The 21,948-nt window shown below is 50.2% G+C and overlaps 2 protein-coding genes across 3 annotated transcripts; both read left to right on the top strand.

The window, feature by feature from the left end:
• The first annotated feature begins 1,332 nt into the window (after positions 1-1,332).
• On the top strand, positions 1,333-14,905 carry Pigs (phosphatidylinositol glycan anchor biosynthesis class S). 2 transcript variants are annotated; one of them, XM_038326335.1, is made up of 12 exons: positions 1,333-1,401; positions 1,625-1,764; positions 1,865-1,976; positions 5,596-5,685; positions 6,610-6,701; positions 8,597-8,804; positions 9,711-9,853; positions 10,638-10,752; positions 12,483-12,628; positions 13,161-13,261; positions 13,388-13,598; positions 13,877-14,905. In XM_038326335.1, the coding sequence occupies exons 1-12, from the start codon at positions 1,368-1,370 to the stop codon at positions 14,150-14,152; spliced, it is 1,668 nt and encodes a 555-aa protein (XP_038182263.1). In that variant the 5' UTR covers positions 1,333-1,367; the 3' UTR covers positions 14,153-14,905. The 2 variants fall into 2 exon arrangements, with proteins under 2 accessions (XP_038182263.1, XP_038182264.1); XM_038326336.1 differs by lacking the exon at positions 1,625-1,764 and having other exon boundaries at positions 1,367-1,401.
• A 729-nt stretch (positions 14,906-15,634) lies between these two features.
• On the top strand, positions 15,635-21,079 carry Unc119 (unc-119 lipid binding chaperone). Its single transcript, XM_038327510.1, has 5 exons — positions 15,635-15,908; positions 19,288-19,401; positions 19,769-19,871; positions 20,028-20,200; positions 20,430-21,079. The coding sequence occupies exons 1-5, from the start codon at positions 15,689-15,691 to the stop codon at positions 20,540-20,542; spliced, it is 723 nt and encodes a 240-aa protein (XP_038183438.1). The 5' UTR covers positions 15,635-15,688; the 3' UTR covers positions 20,543-21,079.
• The last annotated feature ends 869 nt before the right edge of the window (positions 21,080-21,948 follow it).

Genomic DNA, 21,948 nt, shown 5'->3' with positions numbered 1-21,948 from the left:
GGTTCACCTACCTGGGCTACCATCCCCCGTCAGGCTTCTACCTGCTGATCTCCAAAGCTGGAGTGGAGTTGTAAGCAGGTGTACCGGGGACTACAAGTCTTCCAGGGACTGCCACATCAAAGGCCAGGACGATGAGCTGAGTCTGTGCAGGGCTCAAAGTGGGGAGGGAGTCAACAGGACAAGCAGGGATGAGAGTGGGCAGTTCTCCATTGCAGCATTGATTCCTGCTGGGACCTGACACATTTAGGGGGAATGTGCACTTAGCCCCTTTCCACTAGGAAAACCTCCAAAGACTCTGGGCTGCCAGAGCTGAGGAAGGTATCTAGGAGCTTGCCAAGGGCTAAGGCCACTGCCATTTCCACTTCCACGCAGAGAAGAGATCCATTTGAGAGCCTGGGCAATGTGAGAACTGATTGGGCTTTGTGCTGAATGTTGACCACTGGGCTGGAGTGTGAGGTAGGGAGACACTAGACTGGCTGTGTCCGGTGAGCTGGAGAAATCACTGTTGCTCTGCCCTGGTGGCCTGATCTGTTAACAAAAGTGCAGCTAGTTCAGCAGTTTCTGTGTGCTTCCGCCTGCCAGGCAGTGTTCTTCATGCCACTATTATATGTATTAACACGACTCTGTAAAGAAGCTACTATAGTCTTTTTCAAAGGAGGAAACAGGTTCAGAGAGCTGCAATTCAGGCAATAAGTAAAACCAGGATTTGAACTGGAGTCATTAGGATATGGAGTCTGTGCTCAGGAATTTTCAACTAAGCATCCTGACTTTTCCAAATTGGAACCAATTTTTAAATTCTAGACTCTTGATGTGGTGACCTGTGGCAGGTTGAGGCACTGGGCTCTTCTGGGTCATGTAGGGAAATCTGTCTCAAAATTAACCCCAGAGTAGCCAATCATGCTAAAAAATTTACGGTTTTGTGAGTTCTGTCTCTAAGCTTTGAAGAGCCGGTGTCCCCAAGAGAAGCCCTATCCTAGGGATGACATTAGAAAGCTTTTTCAGGCTCTTGATAAGCTTGGCTTCACTGAAATATTCTTCCGCTGGGAGGGGCGTGGTACATGCCTGTAATCCCCTGCACTGGAGAAGCTGAGGCAGGTGGCTTGCCCAGAGTCCGAGGGCCAGTATTGCCTTCGCTGAGCTGGGGCTGTGGAGCTAGGCAGTGGCGGGTGAAAACGAGATTCAGATCGAGGGTTCAGCCCAGCGGATACCCGCTCGTAGGCTCCGCCTGCGCACTAGTGAGCGTCTACAGTGTCACTCGCAATTGGCAGCAGTAGAGCGCCGTGGTCCCGCCCCTTCATGCTGGGGCTTCCTATTGGAGGAAGCTCACGAGGCCCCGCCCTCGGCGACCTGGGCAGCCGGAAGCGAGCATGGCGGCCTTGGGGGCAGCGGCTACGGACCTAGGTGCGGTGGGTTTCGGGTGGAAGGCGCGGCGGGGAGGTCTAGCGGGCGGAATGTGTGGGTGGGGCGCGAGAAGGCAGACTGGTCCCTGCAGCATGGGTTCGGGGACGTGCCACGCGGGAGCGGCTCTCACGGGGATCCCGGCTGCCCCCACTTCTCTGCGATCGCCCTGTGGCGGGCACCGCATCCTGGTTCCCGAGCCTCAGTCGACCTCCTGTGTCCTCAGAGGTGGTCCGGGGCAAGCGCGCCGCGCTGTTTTTCGCGGCGGTGGCCATCCTGCTGGGACTGCCACTCTGGTGGAAGACCACGGAGACCTACCGGGCACCGTTGCCCTACTCCCAGATCAGTGGGTTGAATGCCTTGCAGGTGAGACTTGAATGAGAAGGACGGGGGTAGGGTAGTGGAGCGGCGACAGCCCACCGCAAAGTGCAGACATCGCTAAAGGTCCCGATTCCCCTCCCCGCAGCTCCGGCTCATGGTGCCAGTTACAGTTGTGTTTACTCGGGACTCTGTGCCCCTGGACGACCAGGAGAAGCTCCCGTTCACCGTTGTGCATGAGAGAGAGATCCCTCTGAAATGTGAGTTCCCTTGAGAGAGGAAGTCAGGGCTGTTTTTTCCATCTGAGCCAGGCCTGAGATCCAGAGGTTGGATTTCATAGGAGGAGCGTGGGCGTGTCATAACTTACTTTAAAATGTTTTATTACATTTATTGTTTAGTGTGTGTGTGTGTGTGTGTGTATGTGCGCGCTCGCGCCCAACTGTGCAGGGGACAGCTTGTGGGATTCATTTCTCCTTCTACTACATGGGCCCCAAGGAATCCAACTCAGGTCATCAGGCTTGGTAACAAGTGCTACCTGTCCCTTTCCCTCCGAAAAAGATCCTTTTGGAATGAACAGTGTGTTTATTTAGGAAGGTGGGAGCTAGCCTTAAATTCAGTGTTGTTATGGTAAGTTAATTCATAAGGTAAATCTCGCTACCTTATCAGAAGCAGTCGATACCCCTCAGTATGTAGAGAAAGCAGGATGTACCAGAAAGGACACGTGAGTCTGAAGTCACACCGGATACATATTCTTGCCATTCTAAGCTCATACATTTATTGTTAGGCACTTTGTTAGGTACCAAGAACTTGAGGATGAATAATAAATTGATAATGTTTTCAAGATGTTTATAGTCACATCAGGAGAAAGAAACAGGCAAAAATGCCGTAAGGCTGAAGGTTTGGTTTAGTGGTAGGGGCCCAGCAGATCCTGGATTCCATCCTCACCTGCTGGAGAGAAAAGAAAGGTGAAGAGGGGTTTGATGGATCCCCCCCCCCCCCAGCATTTTTCTGTGTGGGGATTGAAGGCATGTGCAACCGCCACCTAGCTGAGGATGTGATTTTTGAAGTTGGATTTTTAGGAACTGTCACACAGGGGTCAGATTAAGGGGAAGAGTGGAAAGCCTTCCAGATAGAAGGAAGACTGTGACCAGATAGGAAGGTAGCTGGTGTCAGTCACTCTGCCTGCCAGAAGCCAGGCAGACAGCTGTACACAGTTGTCTTCGTGTAATTCTAGCCGAATGACTCTCTCTTTATAAATAAAGAAATCAAGATTTATAGGATTTATCTTGCTCCAAATAACAAAACTAGTAAACATGAGCTGGGATTAGATCCAGGTCTACTAACGACACTCTTCCTATATGATTTGAGTTGGGTAATCTGGACAGTTTTGCCTTCTGAAATTCCAGGTAAAACAACAGGAGTGGCTGGAAGTACAGGCTGAATATAGACCTTGAAGTACTAAGGCACGCACCACCACGTGTGGCTACAGGTTCATTTGTTAGGCGGAATTCTTTTTTTTTTTTTTCCAAGACAGGGTTTCTCTGTATAGCCCTGGCTGTCCTGGAACTCACTTTGTAGACCAGGATGGCCTCAGACTCACTGAGATCTGCCTGCCTCTGTCTCCCAAGTGCTGGGATTAAAGGTATGCACCACCACCTAGATTGAATTCTTTTTTTGTTGTTGTTATTGTTTTGGTTTTTTTGAGACATGGTTTCTCTACAGCTTTGGAGGCTGTCCTGGAACTAGCTCTTGCAGACCAGGCTGACCTCGAACTCACAGAGATCCACCTGCCTCTGCCTTCCAAGTGCTGGGATTAAAGGCGTGCACCACCATGGCCCAGTGACCCCCCTTTTGTTTCCATCTCCCAAATACTGAGATTACAGGTGTGTGCCAGATCTCAGGAGGCAGAGGCAGGTGGATCTCTGACTTCCAGGCCCAACCTGGTCTACATTGCAAATTCCAGGCTAGCCAGGGCTCATAATGAAACCCTGTCTCAACATAAAATAAAATGAAAGGAAATATTAAAGACATCTAAATTACCTTAGTATTCATTAAATCCCCAGGCTTCATTCACATAGTCCTATTCACATTTCTATATCCAGTGCCTTTACAAAAGGTATTTATAATTTAATTTTTTTCCTTACAGTTCAGTTTTTTGTTTATTGAAACAGTATGTCCCCAGGTTTGTGGCTATTCTTCAGCCTCAGCCTCTTGAATGCAGGGGTTACAAATATGTGCTACTGAGCCAGGCATAGTGGCGCATACCTTTAATCCCAGGCAGGCCGATCTCTGTAAGTTCGAGGCCAGCCTGGTCTACAATGTGAGATACAGGACAGCCAGGGTTGTTACACAGAGAAACCGTGTCTTGAAAAAAACTAACCAAACAAACAAACAAAAAAACCACCACCAACAACAACAAAATATGTGCTGCTGTGACTTTAGTTCCCATTTCATATTGAGTGGCCTCAGATGCCATTGCTTGGTACAGCTGTGGGTTCTTGGATCATTTTGTGTGTGGTCATCTTGCTGAACTGTTCCTAACACTAGCAGAAGGACTCGTCCTATGCAACTAGAATATACACTATGTGGGTGCTGGGAACTGAACTCTGGTTCTCTTTTTTGTGTGTATGAAAAATAATTGTAGTACTTCAAAATAGCTATTTTGCTTCTTTTAATGTGTGTGTATGTATGTGTGTTTGGCATGTTCATGCATGTATATATGTGAGCATGGATGTACTCTCATGTATGTACAAATCTGGAAACTTAAAGCCAATGTCAGACATCTTCCTCTGTGTTTCCACCTTTGTTTTTGAGGAAGTTGCTCACTAAACCTTGAATTATTTTAGAATTCCTAAATATCCTGGTATTGCTCAACAAACCTCTCCACATTGCCAGACCAGATGCTTTTACCAGTTTATCTTTTTCTTTCTTCTAATTCACTTTATCTTTGTTTCTTGAGATAGTATATTTCTGTTTAGCCCCATTTCGGCCTGATTGGCTGGCCAGGGAGTCCCCAGGATCTGCTTGTCTCTGTTTACCAGTACTGAGGTTATAGACGTGTGCTCCACACCCGGCTTTTATGTGGAAACTGGGGGTGTGAGCTCAGATCTTTATGCTTGTGTAGCACACTCTTTATGCTTGTACAACACACTCTTTATGCCTGTGCAGACACTCTTTATATTTGTGTAGCACACTTTTCATCCACTGAATCATCTCTGCAGCCCTCTTGTGAATTTTTTTAATTTATTTTTATTTTATGTGCACTAGTGTTTTGCCTGCATATATGTTTGTGTCAGGTCCCCTGGAACTGCGTTACAGGCAATTGTGAGCTGTCATGTGGGTGCTGGGAACTGAACTTGGGTCCTCTGATAGAACAGCATGTGCTCTTAACCACTGAGCCATCTCCAGCCCTTCTGAATGTTTTAGGTTTTATTTTCCTTTCTTACCACGTTGGTCAGGACCTTCACAAAGGAATGCTGGGTAACCCTAAATGGCAGAGGCGACAGCAGGCTTCCTTGTTTTATTACTAACTTACTGAGTTGTACTTAATGCTTTGGTTTACATTAAAGTTAATTGACTAGTTACCACATGGTTTCTCTCCTCTCCCCAATCAATATCCTGTACATTGAAATAAACTCCCCAGTTTGGAGATTTCTGGCTGGAGGACCAGTGAGCATACAGGCAGAGACAAGAACTGGAGCAAGAGGGTGAAGTGAATGTCAGGTGTCTACTGTCATCTTTGCAGAAATGATCGGAGTGGCTGTCACTGTTTGGTACATGCTCTTTCTCTGAGGTGCCATCCTGGTGTCCTTAATGCTGGAGGTGCCCAGCTGGGCAGGTACGTAAGGTCTAATGCCCTTCACGTGTTTTTCCTTCCAGACAAAATGAAAATCAAGTGCCGCTTCCAGAAGGCCTACCGGAGAGCTTTGGACCACGAGGAGGAGGCCTTGTCACTGGGCAGTGTACAAGGTATAACAGTTTTGATGAGTTGCCCTTTTTTTCTTCTGCTCTCCTGGGCTGGCTCATTTTATGTCCACTTGACACAAGATAGAGTTATTTGAGCCACCATGTGGTTGCTGGGAATTGAACTCAGGACCTTTGGAAGAGCAGGCAATGCTCTTAACCTCTGAGCCATCTCTCCAGCCCCACAAGATAGAGTTATCTGAAACGAGGGAGCCTCAATTGAGAAAATGCCTCCATAAGCTACAACTCTAATCTGACGGTGGTGGTGTCCCAGCACTCGGGAGGCAGAGGCAGGCCAATCTACAAAATGAGTTTTAGGACAGGCTCCAAAGCTACAGAGAAACCCTGTCCTGAAGTCCCCCACCCACCCACCCCCACAAAAAAAAGGAGAGAGAGAGAGAAGGACAACTATAAGACATTTTCTTACTTAGTGATTGATGGGGAGGGCACAGCCCATTGTGGGTGATGCCAGCAGCCCTGGGGTAGTGATCCTGAGTTAAGCAGGTTGAGTTAGCCATGATGAGCAAGCCAGTAAGCAGCATTCCTCTATGGTCTCTGCATCAGCCCCTGTCTCCAGGTTCCTGTCCCGTATGAGTTCCTGCCCTGACTTCCCTCAGTGATGTGACCTGGAAGTAGGAGCTGAAATAAACCCTTTCCTCCCACGTTGCTTTGGTCCTGGCGTTTGGTCACAGCAATAGTGACCCTAACTAGGACATCTCCCAAGTGTGACTTCCATGCTGTGTCTTAACTTCCATAGCTTCTCTGAGAAAGCTGGGATGCCTTGGGCTGAAAGCAGGAGTGGCCTGCTCAAGCCTGGCTGTGGCGTTTGTTGAGCATGAGCGAGTGAGCGGTGGGGTGACTCAAGCACCCAGGGGTCCAGGGGAAGCTGTAATAATGTTGCTCTTGGTGTGTCCCAACCGTTATCCACAGAGGCAGAAGCCATGTTAGCTGAGCCGGAGAAGCAAGCAGAGGGCTCCCTGACTGTGTATGTGATCTCAGAACACTCCTCCCTTCTTCCCCAGGTGAGACCGGCTGGTGGCTGTTCTGTCAGCTCATCCTTTCCCCGGGCACTTCCTGTAGGGGTGCTGCTATATACCCTGCACGTGCTACAGAAAGCTCCACATTTTACAATAAGCACACCAGTGCAGTTACTCACATCGATTTGGGTTTTTGTTAAATCTGGGACAGGTATGTGGTTAAAGTGCTAGTGATCATTTAATTTTTTTATCAACAGAGTCTAATGTAACCAGGGCTGGCCTCAGTTTGTAGCCAAGGATGGCGCTGAACTTCCTGTCCTCCTCCATCTAACTCCCAAATACTAGAATTACAGGCATGGATCACTATACCTATATATGTAGTTCTAAGACTTGAACCCAGGGCTTCCTAATACCTCCAGTCCAATTTCCCATTTATTATTTATTTTTATTCCTTCCTTCCTTCCTTTCTTCCTTCCTTCCTTCCTTCCTTCCTTCGTGTATGTATGTATGTATGTTTGTTTGTTTTAGGGTCTCTCTATGGTGCAGCTTTAACTATCCTGGAACTTGCTATGTAGACCAGGCTGGCCTAAACTCACAGAGCTTCACTTGCTTCTGCCTCCCAAGTTCTAGGATTGAAGGTGTTCACCACCCACCCCTAGCCAATTTTACATATCTTAAAACATAGATATATGATACTATACATTCTGAGTTTTGCTGCTTTGATTGTTCAGTATTTTAGAGGACCGTTTGTAGTGGCATGTGTAGCTGAATCTGTGTTCCACTGTATGAACAAATCTAATGTCTGTCTTCTCGCTGGTGGGCAGTGGTGTTACTTCCAGCTCACCCTCTTCGTGTAGTGCTACGTGCAGACTTGCCTCTGGCCATGTGCCTTTTTCAGAGACCACACTTCGGTTTGTTTGTTGAATCTGCTTTTCTTGCTTAGCATATCACCTCTTGGTTTCTACTTCACTGTCTTACCAGTCCCTAAAGATTTAAATGTTGACTGAACCTGTGTCTACTGGAAAAAGGAATGGAACTATATGGGATTAGGCATATAAGCCCAGTGCTCAGGAATGCCAGGTTAATGAAGAAAACATAAAAAAAAAGCATGGTAGTACATGCCTATAACTGGAGAGGTGGAGGCAGGAGGGTCAGGAGTTCAAGTTCATCCTCAGTTGCATAGCTCAAGGCCAACCTGGGTTACATGAGACCCTTTCTTAAAACACTGACTAAAAAAGGAGCTGGAGCAATGACTCGGTGTTAGGAGTGCTGGCTGCTCTCACAGATGACCTGGGTTCAGTTCCCAGCACACACATGGTGGCTCTTCATTGTTTTAATTCCAATCCCAGGGGACTCCATGATCACCAGGCACGTGGTGCACACACACACACACACACATATATATATATATGGAAACACTCATACATATGAAATAAAAAGAAATAAACCATTGTTTTTTAAATTTTATTTTACACTCTGTGCATGGTTGTTTTGCCTGTGTGTGTGTCTGTGCAGGTGGAGGCATCAGGTCCTCTGGAGCTGGAATTACACATGGTTGTTAGCCAGCTACCATGTGGTTGCTAGGAATGGAACTGGGCTCTCTGGAAGTGCTATTAGCCTTTGAGCCACATCTCCAGCCCAAACTGTATCTTTAAAAACACAGCAAAACTAGCAAAAAAGAAAGAAAAAACTGCTCTCTACAGGTCTAGAGAGTGGTGCGGCCTTTTGACTGGTAGCACTAGGCCAATACCTTAAGGCAGGAGCCAGAGCTGGCATAATGGTTCATGCTTTGTAATTCCGTCATTTGGAAAGCTGAGGCAGGAGACTTTCAAATTGCAGGCCAGCCTGGGTTATATAACGAGAGACTTTTTCCAAAAGGGGGGGCGGGGCTTTCTTTACTGGGCCACCCACAGTCTTCCATCCCTCTGTACCCTGCACAGGACATGATGAGCTATATTGGACCTGAGAGGACAGCAGTCATACGGGGGCTAGTGCACCGGGAAGCCTTCAACATCATTGGCCGTCGCGTCATCCAAGTAGCCCAGGCCATGTCTCTGACGGAGGATGTGCTTGCTGCTGCTCTGGCCGACCACCTCCCTGAGGACAAGTGGAGCTCTGACAAGAGGAGGCCTCTCAAGTCCAGCCTGGGTAGGGCTCTGGACTTCGTTATGGAAAGGGAGAAGAAATAAGTCAGGTGGAGGAGTGGGGAAATCTATGCAAGCTGCTTTTTTCTTTCTTTTCTGTTCTCCATTTAAAAAAATTTTTTTAGATTTATTTATTTTATGTATATGAGTGTTTTGTATGTATGCATGTATTTATGTGTTATCGTGTGGATGCTTGGAGGTCAGAAGAGGGCATCGGATCCTCTGGAACTGGAATTAAGATGGTTGTGAGCCACCGTATAGATGCTAGGAATTGAACCTTGGTCCGTTGCAAGGGCAGCGGTGCCCTTGCAAGTTCTGAACCGTTTACCCAGTCTCTGTCTCTGTCTTTGTCTCTCTCTCTCCCTGCCTGCCTCCCTCCCTCCCTTTTCCTCCTCTCCCTCTCCCTCTCTCCTTCCTTCCTGTCTTTCTTTGATAGCTCTAGCTATCCTGAAACTCTTTCTGTAGAGCAGGCTGGCCTCTGACTCACAGAAATCCTCCTGCCTCTGCATTTGCCTTTGGGTGCTGTGATTAAAGGCAGGAGCCACCATGTTTGGCTTCTTCATTTTTTTCTTTTTCTTTTTCTTTTTTTTTTTCTTTTTTTCCCCCTGAAAAAGGGTTTCTCTGTATAGCCTTGACTATCCTGAAACTCCCTCTGTAGACCAGACTGGCCTCGAACTCACAGAGATCCTCCTGCCTCTGCCTCCCGAGTGCTGTGATTAAAGGTGTGTGCTATCATCACCCAACCCTTTATTTTTTTCTTAAAGCACTCAGTAGTGTTCCTTATCTTATGTCTGTCCTCTCTGGTTCCTCCTGGCACCCTTCTCCATCCAGGTTAGATGGGGGGGGGGGTAGAGGCTGCCTCTCTTCTTCCTTGATGTTCCTCTGAATTCCATGACTCCTCTTTCTATAGGCTATGAGATCACTTTTAGTTTACTCAACCCGGACCCCAAGTCCCATGACGTCCACTGGGACATCGAGGGGGCCGTCCAGCGCTATGTGCAGCCTTTCCTGAACTCCCTCAGTGCTGCTGGCAATTTCTCTGTGGACTCTCAGGTAAGACCGGGAGTGAGTTAAGGACTTTGTTCAAAGCCTATACAGATTTAGTGCTTACGAGGGCTTCTGCTCTTCCGTCTCTTTAGTTTGCTTGCATAGCTATGTACAGGGCGGTGTCATGTGAGCAGGTACAGGTGTGTTACTTGTGGGGAGCGCTATGTGTGTGCCCCTGTTTATCTCTACCGTCCATTGATCCCTTGAAGGCAGGTTCCAGTGTCCTTCCTTCCTTGGTGTCCAGCTCAAGGAGTTCATCAGAGCAGCTTAACAAAGCGACTTCCTGAGGGCTCCCTCTGGACCTTATTCAGCAGCCACACCTAGATATTAAAGCCATCAGCCGCCCTTAAGGAATTTATTTTAAAAATAAAGCTTTCAGAATATGCGAACACTGTAACAATAAAGTCATAAAGGATGCTGCTTGCTTTCTGTGTCACATCCTGTCCTTGTAGGGAAAATGTGGGCAACTGTTTATCAGGTCCTGCTCGGGGAGTGGCTGTCTCTGAAGAGCAGGTTTGATTGGCCCTTGTGGACACTCAGTTATGCTTTTTCTTTGTTTCCCTTTTTGGGTGTCTGGTAAAATATGTGGCTTTCTAAGTATGAGTTCAGCTTGTTAACTTTGCCCTGATTTTATTATTTTCTTCCGTACACCTATTTTCTCTGCACCCTGACTTGGTCTTGTATGTTTTCTCTTGTCCTGAATTTATCTTTACAAATTTTCCGTAGAAAAGGTAGACTCTAAGTCCGTGTGCGGGGACCAGAAAGAGCATGTCCTCTTTTTGTTCCACAGATCCTTTACTATGCCATGTTGGGAGTGAACCCCCGCTTTGACCCAGCCTCATCAAGCTACTACTTGGCCATGCACAGCCTCCCCCATGTCATCAACCCAGTGGAGTCCCGGCTGGGTGAGTCCTTGAGGAGGCCTTCTGCCAGGCCAGGAGGAGCACTATAGGCACAGCGTGGGGCTGGAGGTGGGGCGTGTGTTTTGATGGTTTGAGTTGAGTTGGTGTTTTTGGACTGGGAAGATTCTCTCTCTCTCTCTCTCTCTCTCCCTCCCTCCCTCCCTCCCTCCCCCCTTCCTCCCTCCCTCCCCCCCTCTCTCATCCTCTCATCCTCTCTCATCTTTCCCTTGGGTTGTTTGAGGCAGAGTTTCATGTACCTCAGAGAGGTAGACGTCTTTGTTTTTTGTTGAGTCAGGGTCTTATGTATCCCAGGCTGGCTTCATGCTTACTGTGTAGTCAAGAAAGCCTTGAACTCCTGATCCTCCTGCTTTCCAACTCCCTACGTGCTGAGATCATAGGCTTTTGCCACCATAGCCAGTTTAAAAACAAACAAACAAACAAAAAAACCACTGTAATTTTTCTTCCCTCAGTTCTGGGGATTGAGCTCTGGGTCTTGTGCATATCAGGCACGTAGGTACTCTACCACCTAGCTACAACTCCAGCCTTTGAAAGCAGAATTCAGTTTTTCTTTTAATGATTTATTTATTTTTATTTCATGTGTATTAGTGTTTTGCCTGCATGTATGTGTGTATGAGGGTACTGCATCCCCTAGAATTGGAGTTACAAACAGTTGTGAGCTGCCATGTGTGTGCTGGGAAATTGAACCCAGATCTTCTGGAAGAGCAGCCAGTGCTCTTAACCACTGAGCACCACTCCAGCCCCTTGATTTTTCTCTTACCATTTATTTATGTGTTTTGTGGATGTTGGGGGAACTGTTGTGATATGCATGTGGAGGTCAGAGTACCACTTGTGAGAGTTCATCTTCTCTTTCTATTATGTAGGTCATGGGGTTTAGATTCAGGTCATTAGGTCATGGGGTTTAGATTCAGGTCATTAGGTATGGTGGCTAGCACCTTTACCCACTGGGCCATCTCATCAGCCCAAAACAGAATTTGAATGGACAGTTGTACTCGTTGAATTAGGGGAACCTTGAAGCTGGGATTATAATCTTTGGTCTTACGGGAAGGAGCCTGGGGAGTGGTGAAGAACTGTAATACAGGCAGATCAGAGTTGAGTGTATTGTTAGGGATTGACCAAGGATTTCAAGAGGGGTGCCACATGTGTCCTCTGCAAACTCCCCCTTCTTTCACTACTTCATCCATCCCGCAACATTAGCCAAAGGAGGCTTTGTGGCCACATGAGCACAGAGACAGAAAGGCTGTATGGCAAAGGGAGCAGGCCTAGACAAAGAAGAGTCAGAGCATAGAAACTGAGGGATCGTGGAGTAGTTGGGAAGCTGAAATGTGAGTGGGTGACCAGAGATGAGGCTGGTATGGCTGGCCGGCAGGCACCAGACCATCAAACGCTGTGGTGAGCAGTGTGAGCTTAGCTGCTGTGAAGGTCCTGGAGGGACAGCAGAGAGAGCTGACCTGACGGGGTCATCCTAACACCAGTTATAGAGCTGAAGCCTCTTTGCAGAGGGCTTCCGTGGACAGTGGGGGGTGGGCTCCCAAAGTGCAGAAAGCCAGGGACATTAAGGGGTTGAGGACTCTGTCCCATCCGTGTAGAGTAGATGGTATCCTCATGAGTGTCATTTGGGGGAACTGAGTCCTACCAGCCAAGGAGAGGCTGAACCTGGAACTACGATCCAGGGCACATGTTTTGGTGTCCTAACTCCTCTGTTTGTACCACAGGATCCAGTGCTGCCTCCCTGTACCCTGTGCTCAACTTTCTACTCTATGTGCCTGAGCTCGCCCACTCCCCTCTGTACATTCAGGACAAGGATGGGGCTCCAGTGGCCACCAATGCCTTCCACAGTCCCCGCTGGGGTGGCATTATGGTAATAGTCACCCTATTCAGGCCCCAGAGTCCACATTTATTTCCAAGAAACGTCCATCAGCTTGTCTCTGGGGGAGTAGGTGGGCCTTTCTAGTCCCTGTGGGGAGGAGCGTGCCCCAAGGAGCTGACAGGGCTGTGCTCTTGCCCCTCCTTTGCTGGCCTAGCTTGTTCTTACTTTTGTGAGTGCTTTTTGTACTGTGACCCTTTATACTTACCAGTTGTCCATCTTAGCTGTTAGCTTCCCTGGGGGTGTCTTGCAGTGGTAGGACCTTCCTCTCCTTTATCCTCTGGTCCATGGGTAGGAATGCTAAAACGGATAACTGTTTTTAATTTAATAGGACTTTCAACGGGTCCATTAGAGTAATGTATACTCAAAATTTAAAAAAGGAGTAGGGATATTGTTGTGCCCCTAGGACTTATAGCCTGCAGATATGAGAAGCCATATCTTTCTTTTCTTTCCTGACCTCTGAATACTGAGCAGAAATGTGCATGGCCCTGTGTGGTATGAAGATAACTGCATTTCCCATTTTCAGATATACAATGTTGATCCCAAAATCTATAATGCCTCGGATCTGCCGGTGAGAATTGAGGTGAACATGGTACAAGTGATGGAGGTGTTCCTGGCTCAGTTGAGGTAAGGCCCTGCATGATCCCTTTGGGGCTGTGCCCATGGACCTTGGCTTAGGGCAGAGACTATGGGAATCTTAGCATTGGCACCCTTACCCACAGGAACTTTGGTCTCCTGGTGCCTTTTCCACAGGCTTCTCTTTGGGATTGCTCAGCCCCAGGTGCCTCCAAAATGCCTGCTTTCAAGACCAAAGAGTGAAGGACTCATGACCTGGGAACTGGACCAGTTGCTCTGGGCTCGGTCAGTGGAGAACTTGGCCACAGCCACCACCACCCTCACCTCCCTGGCCCAACTTCTGGGCAAGATCAGCAACATTGTCATCAAGGATGATGTGGCATCTGAGGTAAATGGGCCAGGGCACCTGTGAGCATGCTATCCATAAATAAATACCTCAGACTTCCTCTAGAAGCTATGCTCCGCAGTGGGAGTCTAGTGGGAACAAATGAACGTTTTAAGCTGGCCTTCAGAAAATAAACAACAGCCCTTTTTAACTAACTTTCATATTGCTTGGGTGGACTCCAGGAGACTTCCCTGGGAGACAGGTACTGAAAGGCCAGCACCCTTCCTCTGCCCCACGTATACCTAGGACGTATTGGTAACTCTAGCCTCTCACATTCCCAGGTATACAGGGCTGTGGCTGCAGTCCAGAAGGCTGCGGAGGAGCTAGCCCTTGGGCACCTGTCGTCTGCTTTTGTGGCCAGCCAGGAGGCCGTGACATCTTCTGAGCGTGCCTTTTTTGATCCCTCACTCCTCCACCTCTTGTATTTCCCTGATGACCAGAAATTTGCTATCTATATCCCACTTTTCCTGCCTATGGCTGTCCCCATCCTCCTGTCTCTGGTCAAGATCTTTCTGGAAACTCACAAGTCCTGGAAAAAGTCTGAGAAGAAAGATTGAGCCTGGTCATGTGACAGAGGAAGCCTTCTGTCTGGCCAAGCTGGGCGTGTTGGGCTGAGAGGCCAAAGCGAGGGCTGATGGTTTGTCTGCATTCTTCTGATGGCTCTCCACCAACCAAAGGATGACCCTCCACGGTGGACTCCCCTTCCCTTCCTTCCTGTTCTGCTGGCTCTGGCCCTCCATCTTACCTAGGAGCCTCGGAGGACACATTCTCTGGATCTCCATATCTGGCGTGAACGTAATGGCCTTTGCCTGCCTGCCCATCCTTCCAGCCTGTCAGTACAGCATAGTTCCACACTGAGAGAAACTATTTAGGGGAAATCCTTGGGTCGAATATAGTTCTCCTCTCCACTTCTGAGACCTTCTCCCTCCTTCCACTCCTTCCTGACTCATGGTGTCACCCATTGGGTGCAGCCTAGCCTGGTCTAGGAGGCAGCGGCTTAGGATCTGGTTCTGCCTTGTGGCTAAGGTTTCCCTCTACCCTTTAAGAGAGACAGTGTGGTACATGAGGAGACATGACTTGGAATCCAGCAGGCCTGAACCAAACCCCTGCTGCACTTATGGAATGGAGAGCCTTGGATAAGCTGCTCTTCTCATTGAACCTCAGTTTTTTATCTGTCGGAAAGCCCTGATGATGTCACTCTTAGAAGGGCTTTGGATTAGATGTGATAAGCTTGTAAAAGTGTTCTGTATATTGGGCTCTTTAAAAATATATATTAGGCTGTTAATAAACACTGGTTGAATATGAGTTGATACAATGTATCATGACTTTCACTTATGTGTGAGAAGAAGTCTGATCTGCCCTGATCTCAGAGGTTCTCCATGTCACACCTGGCCATGTATCTGCCCTTCTTGCCTCATTGTCCCCATGTAGAATCTGGGGATGGCTAGTCGTCTGGGCTGTGGTGTCTGCATGTTGTCAGGTGCTCAAACCTGTGAATTCTAGCAGGGAATAGCTTGAACTAATGACAGCCTGGGATATTATCAGTTCAACAAAGGAGAATACTGGGTACTGGCTCCCGGGGAGCACTGTGCTAGCACTGGGGTGTTAAAGAGAATAGAATATATGTATATATGGAGTATCGCTGCTTTCATAGAGCTGACCTTTGAGGAACAAATAATTTTGCCTAATGCATTAAAAGAAGAAAGAAAACAGGATGGTTTGCTGGAAATTGAGAGGAAGTACTTTAGAACTGGGTGGGTGTGGGAGGTTGAGACTTGAGCTGGTATCAGGACAAAGCTATCATGGAAAGACCTTGAGGCTAGAACCCAGAGAAAAAGGAGAGGTATTCAATATACCTTACATTGTCCAAAAGAACCGTGAAGTTCAAGAGGATCCTGGCTCTTACCGCTGCAGATGCCCGGCGGTGGGCGGGGCATGTGTGACGCGCCCACTATGGGCGTGGCCAAGGCGGGACGGCACCTGGGGCCCGGCCGGGGGTGGGGCGGCGGACGCTCCCCCTTCCCCTGGCTCCAGCCAGCGCAGGCAGCGGCGGCGGTGGCAGCAGGCGAGGATCCGCGAGGCCCCGCGAGGCCATGAAGGTGAAGAAGGGCGGTGGCGGGACCGGGCCGGGGGCGGAGCCCGCTCCAGGAGCTTCGAACCGGAGTGTGGAACCTACGCGGGAGCCTCGGGTGGAATCCGAGTCCGGGTCCGAGTCGGAGCCAGAGCCAGGCCCGGGGCCCAGGCTGGGGCCGCTGCAGGGCAAACAGACCATCGGGCCGGACGACGTGCTGGGGCTGCAGCGGATTACAGGCGGTGAGCACCAGCAAGGGAGCGCCATCCGCGGGCTGGAGGGAGAGCGCGGGAGGGGACCCACGAGGCTCAGAGTCTGGCCCCCCGCTCTCACCCCTCCCCCACGCAGTGCCCCTCCTCTGTGTCCCCCTTACTCTCCCACTGCCTCCAAGCCTGAGATTTCTATGTTCTTTTCCTTGGTCTCTTGTTGCGCCCCTCCTCGCTCTTTCCTTTTCAAGGGGCCCACCCCTTTTCCCATGGTGGAGGTGGGGCAGCAGCTGCATCTGTAACCCTTTTCCCTATGGAGTCTTCGGGACCCTTTGAGGCTGGTCACACAGAGGAGTGTGCCTGACTTGCAGTCGGTCTTCAGCACCCACCCTGCTAGGTAGAAGCGAGGAAGACCCTCTGGTTCCCTGGCTATTATTACCCTCACCCTGCTTCCTCGATTAAGGCGAGGGCAATACTCTTTCCAGGAACGCTACTGATCAGGGTTTCAGTATGTTGACTGTGGGCTGTGTCATGGAAGCAAGTGTGTGAGCCCCAAGCCTGTAGTGGCTGGTGCTTGTTTTTTGTTTTATTAACCAGGGCTCTCTCATCAAGGGAAGTCTAGTTTCCACTGGAGCTGTTTCCAGGCTGTGCTGCCTGGATTAGCGTCTCAGTTTTGCCTTCTAATTGGTTGTGTGACCTTGGGAATATAATTTCACTTCCAGGAGTGTGTTTTTTCATCTGTAAAATGGGAACAATGTTACCTCCCTCAAGGTTTTTGTGATGTTGGACAATACTTGCATGCTATGCATGCTATGTCAATAGGGCTCTTTTATCAGCAGTACTGGAGGCCACACAGGTTCAGAGCAGCTGCCTACAGGCAGGCAAGTGAGCACTGGGGCAGAGGCAGGCATCACTACAGATGGTGAACAAGGACTAGAGAGTCTTCTGGCAGAAGGCTGGCTGAGCCTTGGAGAGAACTGCACACTGCCTTGGAATGGGTGGGCCGCCAGCAACCTGCCCTGGCTCCCTTTGTGAGTCTGCAGTCGCTTTCTGTGGGATGGACCCGGGTGCTAGAGCAGACCCGAACCCTGGAGCTGCAGGAGCAGCAGAGCTGAGGTTTCCCAGACAGCTGTGGAGGGGACCAGGATGGCAGGCCTGAGCTTGTGCATCTGGGTCCCTAGGGGCCTCCCTCCTCCGTTCAGAGCTAGGCAGCAGCATTCTTGGCTAGACCTCCAGAGCTTTGCTCCCTTGGTCAAGCAGGCATCAGTGGAGGGAGGGGCCTGGACCAGGCTGGTGTTGAAGCCAGTGGGCTGCATTCTGTTAACAGCTGCTGGTACACCCATAGCCCTCTGGGTGGAGGGCAGGATCACCTGCCTCACTCCTGGATAACTGAAGACTCATTTTGCAGCTAAGGAAGCCTCTAAGTGAAGTCATAGCACGCGTCTCCTAATCTGGAGAGAAGTCATAGCCTGTAGAGGGTGAGAAAGGACAGGGGCCTCGTGAAAGCCCTTTTCTTTCTGGGACTTGGAAACACGGTTCCAGGCCTCTCCACCTTCCCTGCTGTCTTCTGACCTAATCACAGAGGTCTGGAGTTTGTTCTTCCTGGATTATCAGGCCCTGAATCCGGCTTAGGAAGCTATTTGTGGCCACAGCAAGAGAGCAATTGGGTTCTGAGCCATTACTCTGGCCCGACCTTGGGTCCTAGGCTTCATTATTGGCAGAGGGGAAGGAGTGGCTGTGGCATCCTGAACCCTAGGCAGCCACTGACCCTCACTCTCTGAAAGGGCAGAGGAGCTAACTGATTGAGTTTGCAGTGTGAGAGACTGAGGTTTGGGTGTGAGCTGTTCCCAGTGAGAGGAGAGGCTCCTGAGCTGGGCACAGGGTAAGAAAGGGATGCTTTTCCTGGGACTTGGGCAAGTGGTGGGATCCTGCTGCCAGTCTGCCCCCTCGTCCCTTTGCCCTGCAGCGTCTTTCTATAAGAGTAAGACCTTACTGAGCTAGGGTAGACAGGACAGGCAGGGCTCAGGACCCTCTAAAATTTTATATCATTTCTGCCAGGTTCCAAGGTGCTAGAGGGCTGTTAGGAGGGCTTCCTGGAGGGGGCTTCCCCCAGGCTTGGGGAGGAGAAGACCTAGGGAAGAGAGAACGACTTTGTATTCACTTCCTCTTCTAACCACAGAGGAATAGGAGGTGGTGGCCCAGGGGCCTAGAGGGTGACTTCCGGGCCTCTGTGGGTCATTGGGGGAGGATGTGGTACTTTGAAGGTTGGCAGCACCCAGAGCCTCCCTGGTCTTTTTCTGCCCCTTCTTATTTCTTGCCAGGGCCTCCTCTAGGACTTGCAGTTGCTGCTGTAAGGACAGTAAGTTGCATGAAGTAGGAAGAGCAGGAGTTCATGGCTAGCATCTGCCACATAGTAGGGTTGAGGTTAGCCTGGGCTACATGAGACCCTGCCATAAAATCAGCAACAACAGAACAGTAGTTAGGGTCAGACCGCGAACTCCCTAGGCGATGCTTAGCTCTCCTGCTTCCCCCTGAGCCCAGGACTCCTTGCCTCATCCATCCCCTGCCACACTATACTCTTCTCTGGCTTGGCCTGTGCTTATCTGAGAACCAGAGAGCGAGCACTTTATCCCTGAGGCTGGTGTGGGGCCAAGACTGGAAAGATGACCTCTAAGGGTTCCCTCTGTTTGCTAAGACTTCCTCTCATTGGGAGACCAGCAGAGGATCTGTTGAGCAAAGTCGGCCTCTTCTCCCCCAGTAGCCTGGGCTCCAGCTTGAGTCAGCAGAGCTCCCATAAGCTGCTTAAGGGACCTGGGCTCCTATAAGCTGCTTACAGAGGGAGGAGGGAACTGGGCAAGAGAACAGGGAAGGGGTACCAACTTGCCCCCCAAACAACCCATGCAAGGGGAAGTCCCCTCAAGATCAGCCTTGCTTGATGCATCTATATGTCATGCCACAGGGTGTGTCGTGGGGGTGGGGCACAGTTCAAGGAAGAACCTAACAGCCTTCTCTGAAGAGCAGAGCTGCATGCTCCCTTTGGAGTGAGGTGCCCCCCTCATGCTGGAAGCTTCCACTAGACAGAAGGCCTAGTTGTCCAAAGGATGCATGCCAGTTTGGCAGAGTGGAGGTTGAAATAAGGGTCCCCCAAATAGAGGATGGGAGGGACCATATGGTGGAGGTGACCTCCCTTGCCTGATCCTGTGAGGCCACTAGGATGGGCCTGTTAATCCCTGGCTTTGTCCTCATAACAGAATTCTGTCCCCTGCAGGGTGGGGACTTCTCCCAGACAGGGTCACGGTTTTTTCTCTGGAGGGCAGTGGCCAGAGGGATCAGAACGAGCTTTAGGGTCCTACAGAAACTGAATTGACAGTGGATGTTTGGAGTCCCTGTTTGCTCAGCTACCTGTCTCCCCTAGACTACCTGTGCTCCCCTGAGGAAAATATCTACAAGATTGACTTCGTCAGGTTCAAGATCCGAGACATGGACTCAGGCACAGTCCTCTTTGAAATCAAGAAGCCCCCTGTCTCAGGTTAGTGGCCAGGTGGGTCATTGGCAGGAAGAGGTGGGCAAACAGTGGAGTGGGCTCCCTAGGTTCCTTAAGCCACAAGAGGGTCAGAGCAGAATCCAGGTTTAGACCCCAACATACTCAGGTGTCTGTAGGCAGATAGGCATCTTTTTTTTTTTTTTTGCCACTGTCTCAGGGTGGAGCACAGTCCGGGTTCATACAGGCCGTCCTGCCCCCTGCTGGCATCCCTGGAAACTGCAGTCCCAAAGACTTCCCATAATCCTATGCACATTCTGTGATTCTGGGAGCCTCTGAAAATTGGTGAGGGGAGGGTGGAGGAGGCAAGGGCTCCAGCCTGAAACCCACTGAGCCCAGCTGGGGTACATTGCAGAACGGTTGCCCATCAACCGGCGGGACCTGGACCCCAATGCAGGGCGCTTTGTTCGCTACCAGTTCACACCTGCCTTCCTTCGCCTAAGGCAGGTGGGAGCCACGTGAGTCACCCGACTGGGATGAGGGCTGGGGGCGAGCGCGAGGGTGGGAACAGCTCTTCCAGAGCCTCTCACTGGTGGTCTGCCTGGAGCCTGGTCCCTTGACTGTCTGGCTGGCATGGAGGCCGCTCTCAGCCCTGCCCCCTTCTCTTAACTCAGGGTGGAGTTCACGGTGGGAGACAAGCCGGTCAACAACTTCCGCATGATTGAAAGGCACTACTTCCGCAACCAGCTTCTCAAAAGTTTTGACTTCCACTTCGGCTTCTGCATACCCAGCAGCAAGAATACCTGTGAACACATCTATGATTTCCCACCTCTCTCTGAGGAGCTAAGTGAGTGGGGGTGGGTGCGGGATGGGAGGGTGGTACCTGTACAGCGGACCTCCTCTCAGACATCCTGGGTACCACTCCCACACCACCAGGAGGGAAACAGGCTCAGAGAGACGAGAAACCCTCCGAAGTGGTTCATCTGTCCCTGCCTTCCCCCATCCCGGTCCTGAAGTCCTTATAGTAGCATGGCACAGGTTCCTGACGTTCTGCCCTGGCTGGGCCTCTCTTGCAGTCAGCGAAATGATTCGTCACCCATATGAGACACAGTCTGACAGCTTCTACTTCGTGGATGACCGGCTGGTGATGCACAATAAGGCAGACTATTCCTACAGTGGGACACCCTGACCCCCACGCTGCCCCTGCCTGTGAGGCTCTGGCCTAGACCTCGTGCTGGGAGCTCTCCAACATCATCTCAACTTGGGGATGGCTCCCGCGGCTCTGGACCCTGAGTCAGTTTTGAGAGGAAGGGTGCCCAGCACCCCTAGGCCAAGCCTCTGAAGCTCATGGGGCCTGTCACATAGGGCAGACGGGGAGGCTGTTGGCCCCTATGTTCAGGAAAGCCTCCTGGAAGCAGAGGACTTCTGGACACCTCGCTTGGTCCACTAGGCCTGAGTTTCAAGATAGTGTTCCCTTCTCGAGGCTGTGACTAGATCAGGTTAGGGAACCACTCCCTGTCCCCTGCCCACCACCTCTAGGCTATTTATAGTTGTCAGTACACTGACGAAGATCCACAGTGGGTACCCTGGTCTCAGCCCTGGCCTCCTCCAGCAGTAGCCAAGACAATGCTCCAGGTGTGAGAGGGACAGGTCCTGATTTCAGCCTCTGGTAGGACCTGGGCAAACTGTATATAGTTTTCAATAAACCTCCTTTTCTGTTCTTGGGTATGGTCAGCCTGTGTGTCTGTAGGGAAAGGCAGGGATGGGGGGCGTTGGTGTTAGTCACTCTTTATCATGACAAAAGTACATAGCAAATCAACTTTAGAAAGGCAAGATTTACTTCAGTTCAGAGCTTTCGGTTCATGGCACATGGCTCCATCACTATGGGCCTGTGGTGAGGCAGAGCATCATGGTAGAGAAGGGGCCCTGGACAGAACTGTTCGCCCGTTCTCCTCTCCCAGTGGCAGAAGCAGAGAGCTAGCGAGCCAGTGAGAGGAAGGTGCTAAGAACAAGATACAATGTTGCAAAGATTGGCTCCATCTCCCCATCCAGGCCCTCGTGATCATCTCAATATTGCCACTAATTGGGGTCTAAGTTTTTGACATGAGCCTTTGGGGAATGCTTCATAATCAACCCTCTCTTCATATCAAGAGACTAAACCTTCTACTTCCCAGTGCCCTCTGGCCAGTGGTTTTTCCTGGCCTCAGAGTCTCAGCATCTAAGTCAGCATATAGGACATGGCACAAGCTAGGATTCCTCCTATGATGGAGACCCAAGCTCTGGGAAGCTTTGGCATAAAGGTAATGACTTAGCCGAGTGGAGGCTAGAGGAACAACCATCAACTCAGGATGGGGAAGGAAAAGACACAGGGGGTTGGCTTTGTTTCCCACTTCCCCTGACCTCCAGAGGCCACTCTTAAGTGTGCTTTCAGCCTACATCAGAGAAGGGCAGGACTTTGACCAGGCCTAGGGCCATGTCCCTACCCTCATCTGCCTGGCAACACCTTTAGCCTGGTCAGTCCTATGTGTAATACTTTAGCCTCTGACCCCTGTTCTAGTGGAGAAAATTGAAAAACTGAAGAAGGCGGGGCCTGGC

This window comes from Arvicola amphibius, chromosome 4 (genome assembly GCF_903992535.2).
Source record: "Arvicola amphibius chromosome 4, mArvAmp1.2, whole genome shotgun sequence".
NCBI classification, from domain to species: domain Eukaryota; kingdom Metazoa; phylum Chordata; class Mammalia; order Rodentia; family Cricetidae; genus Arvicola; species Arvicola amphibius.
The sequence above is the reverse complement of the archived record's forward strand: the minus strand, read 5'-3'. Positions and strand labels throughout refer to the sequence as shown.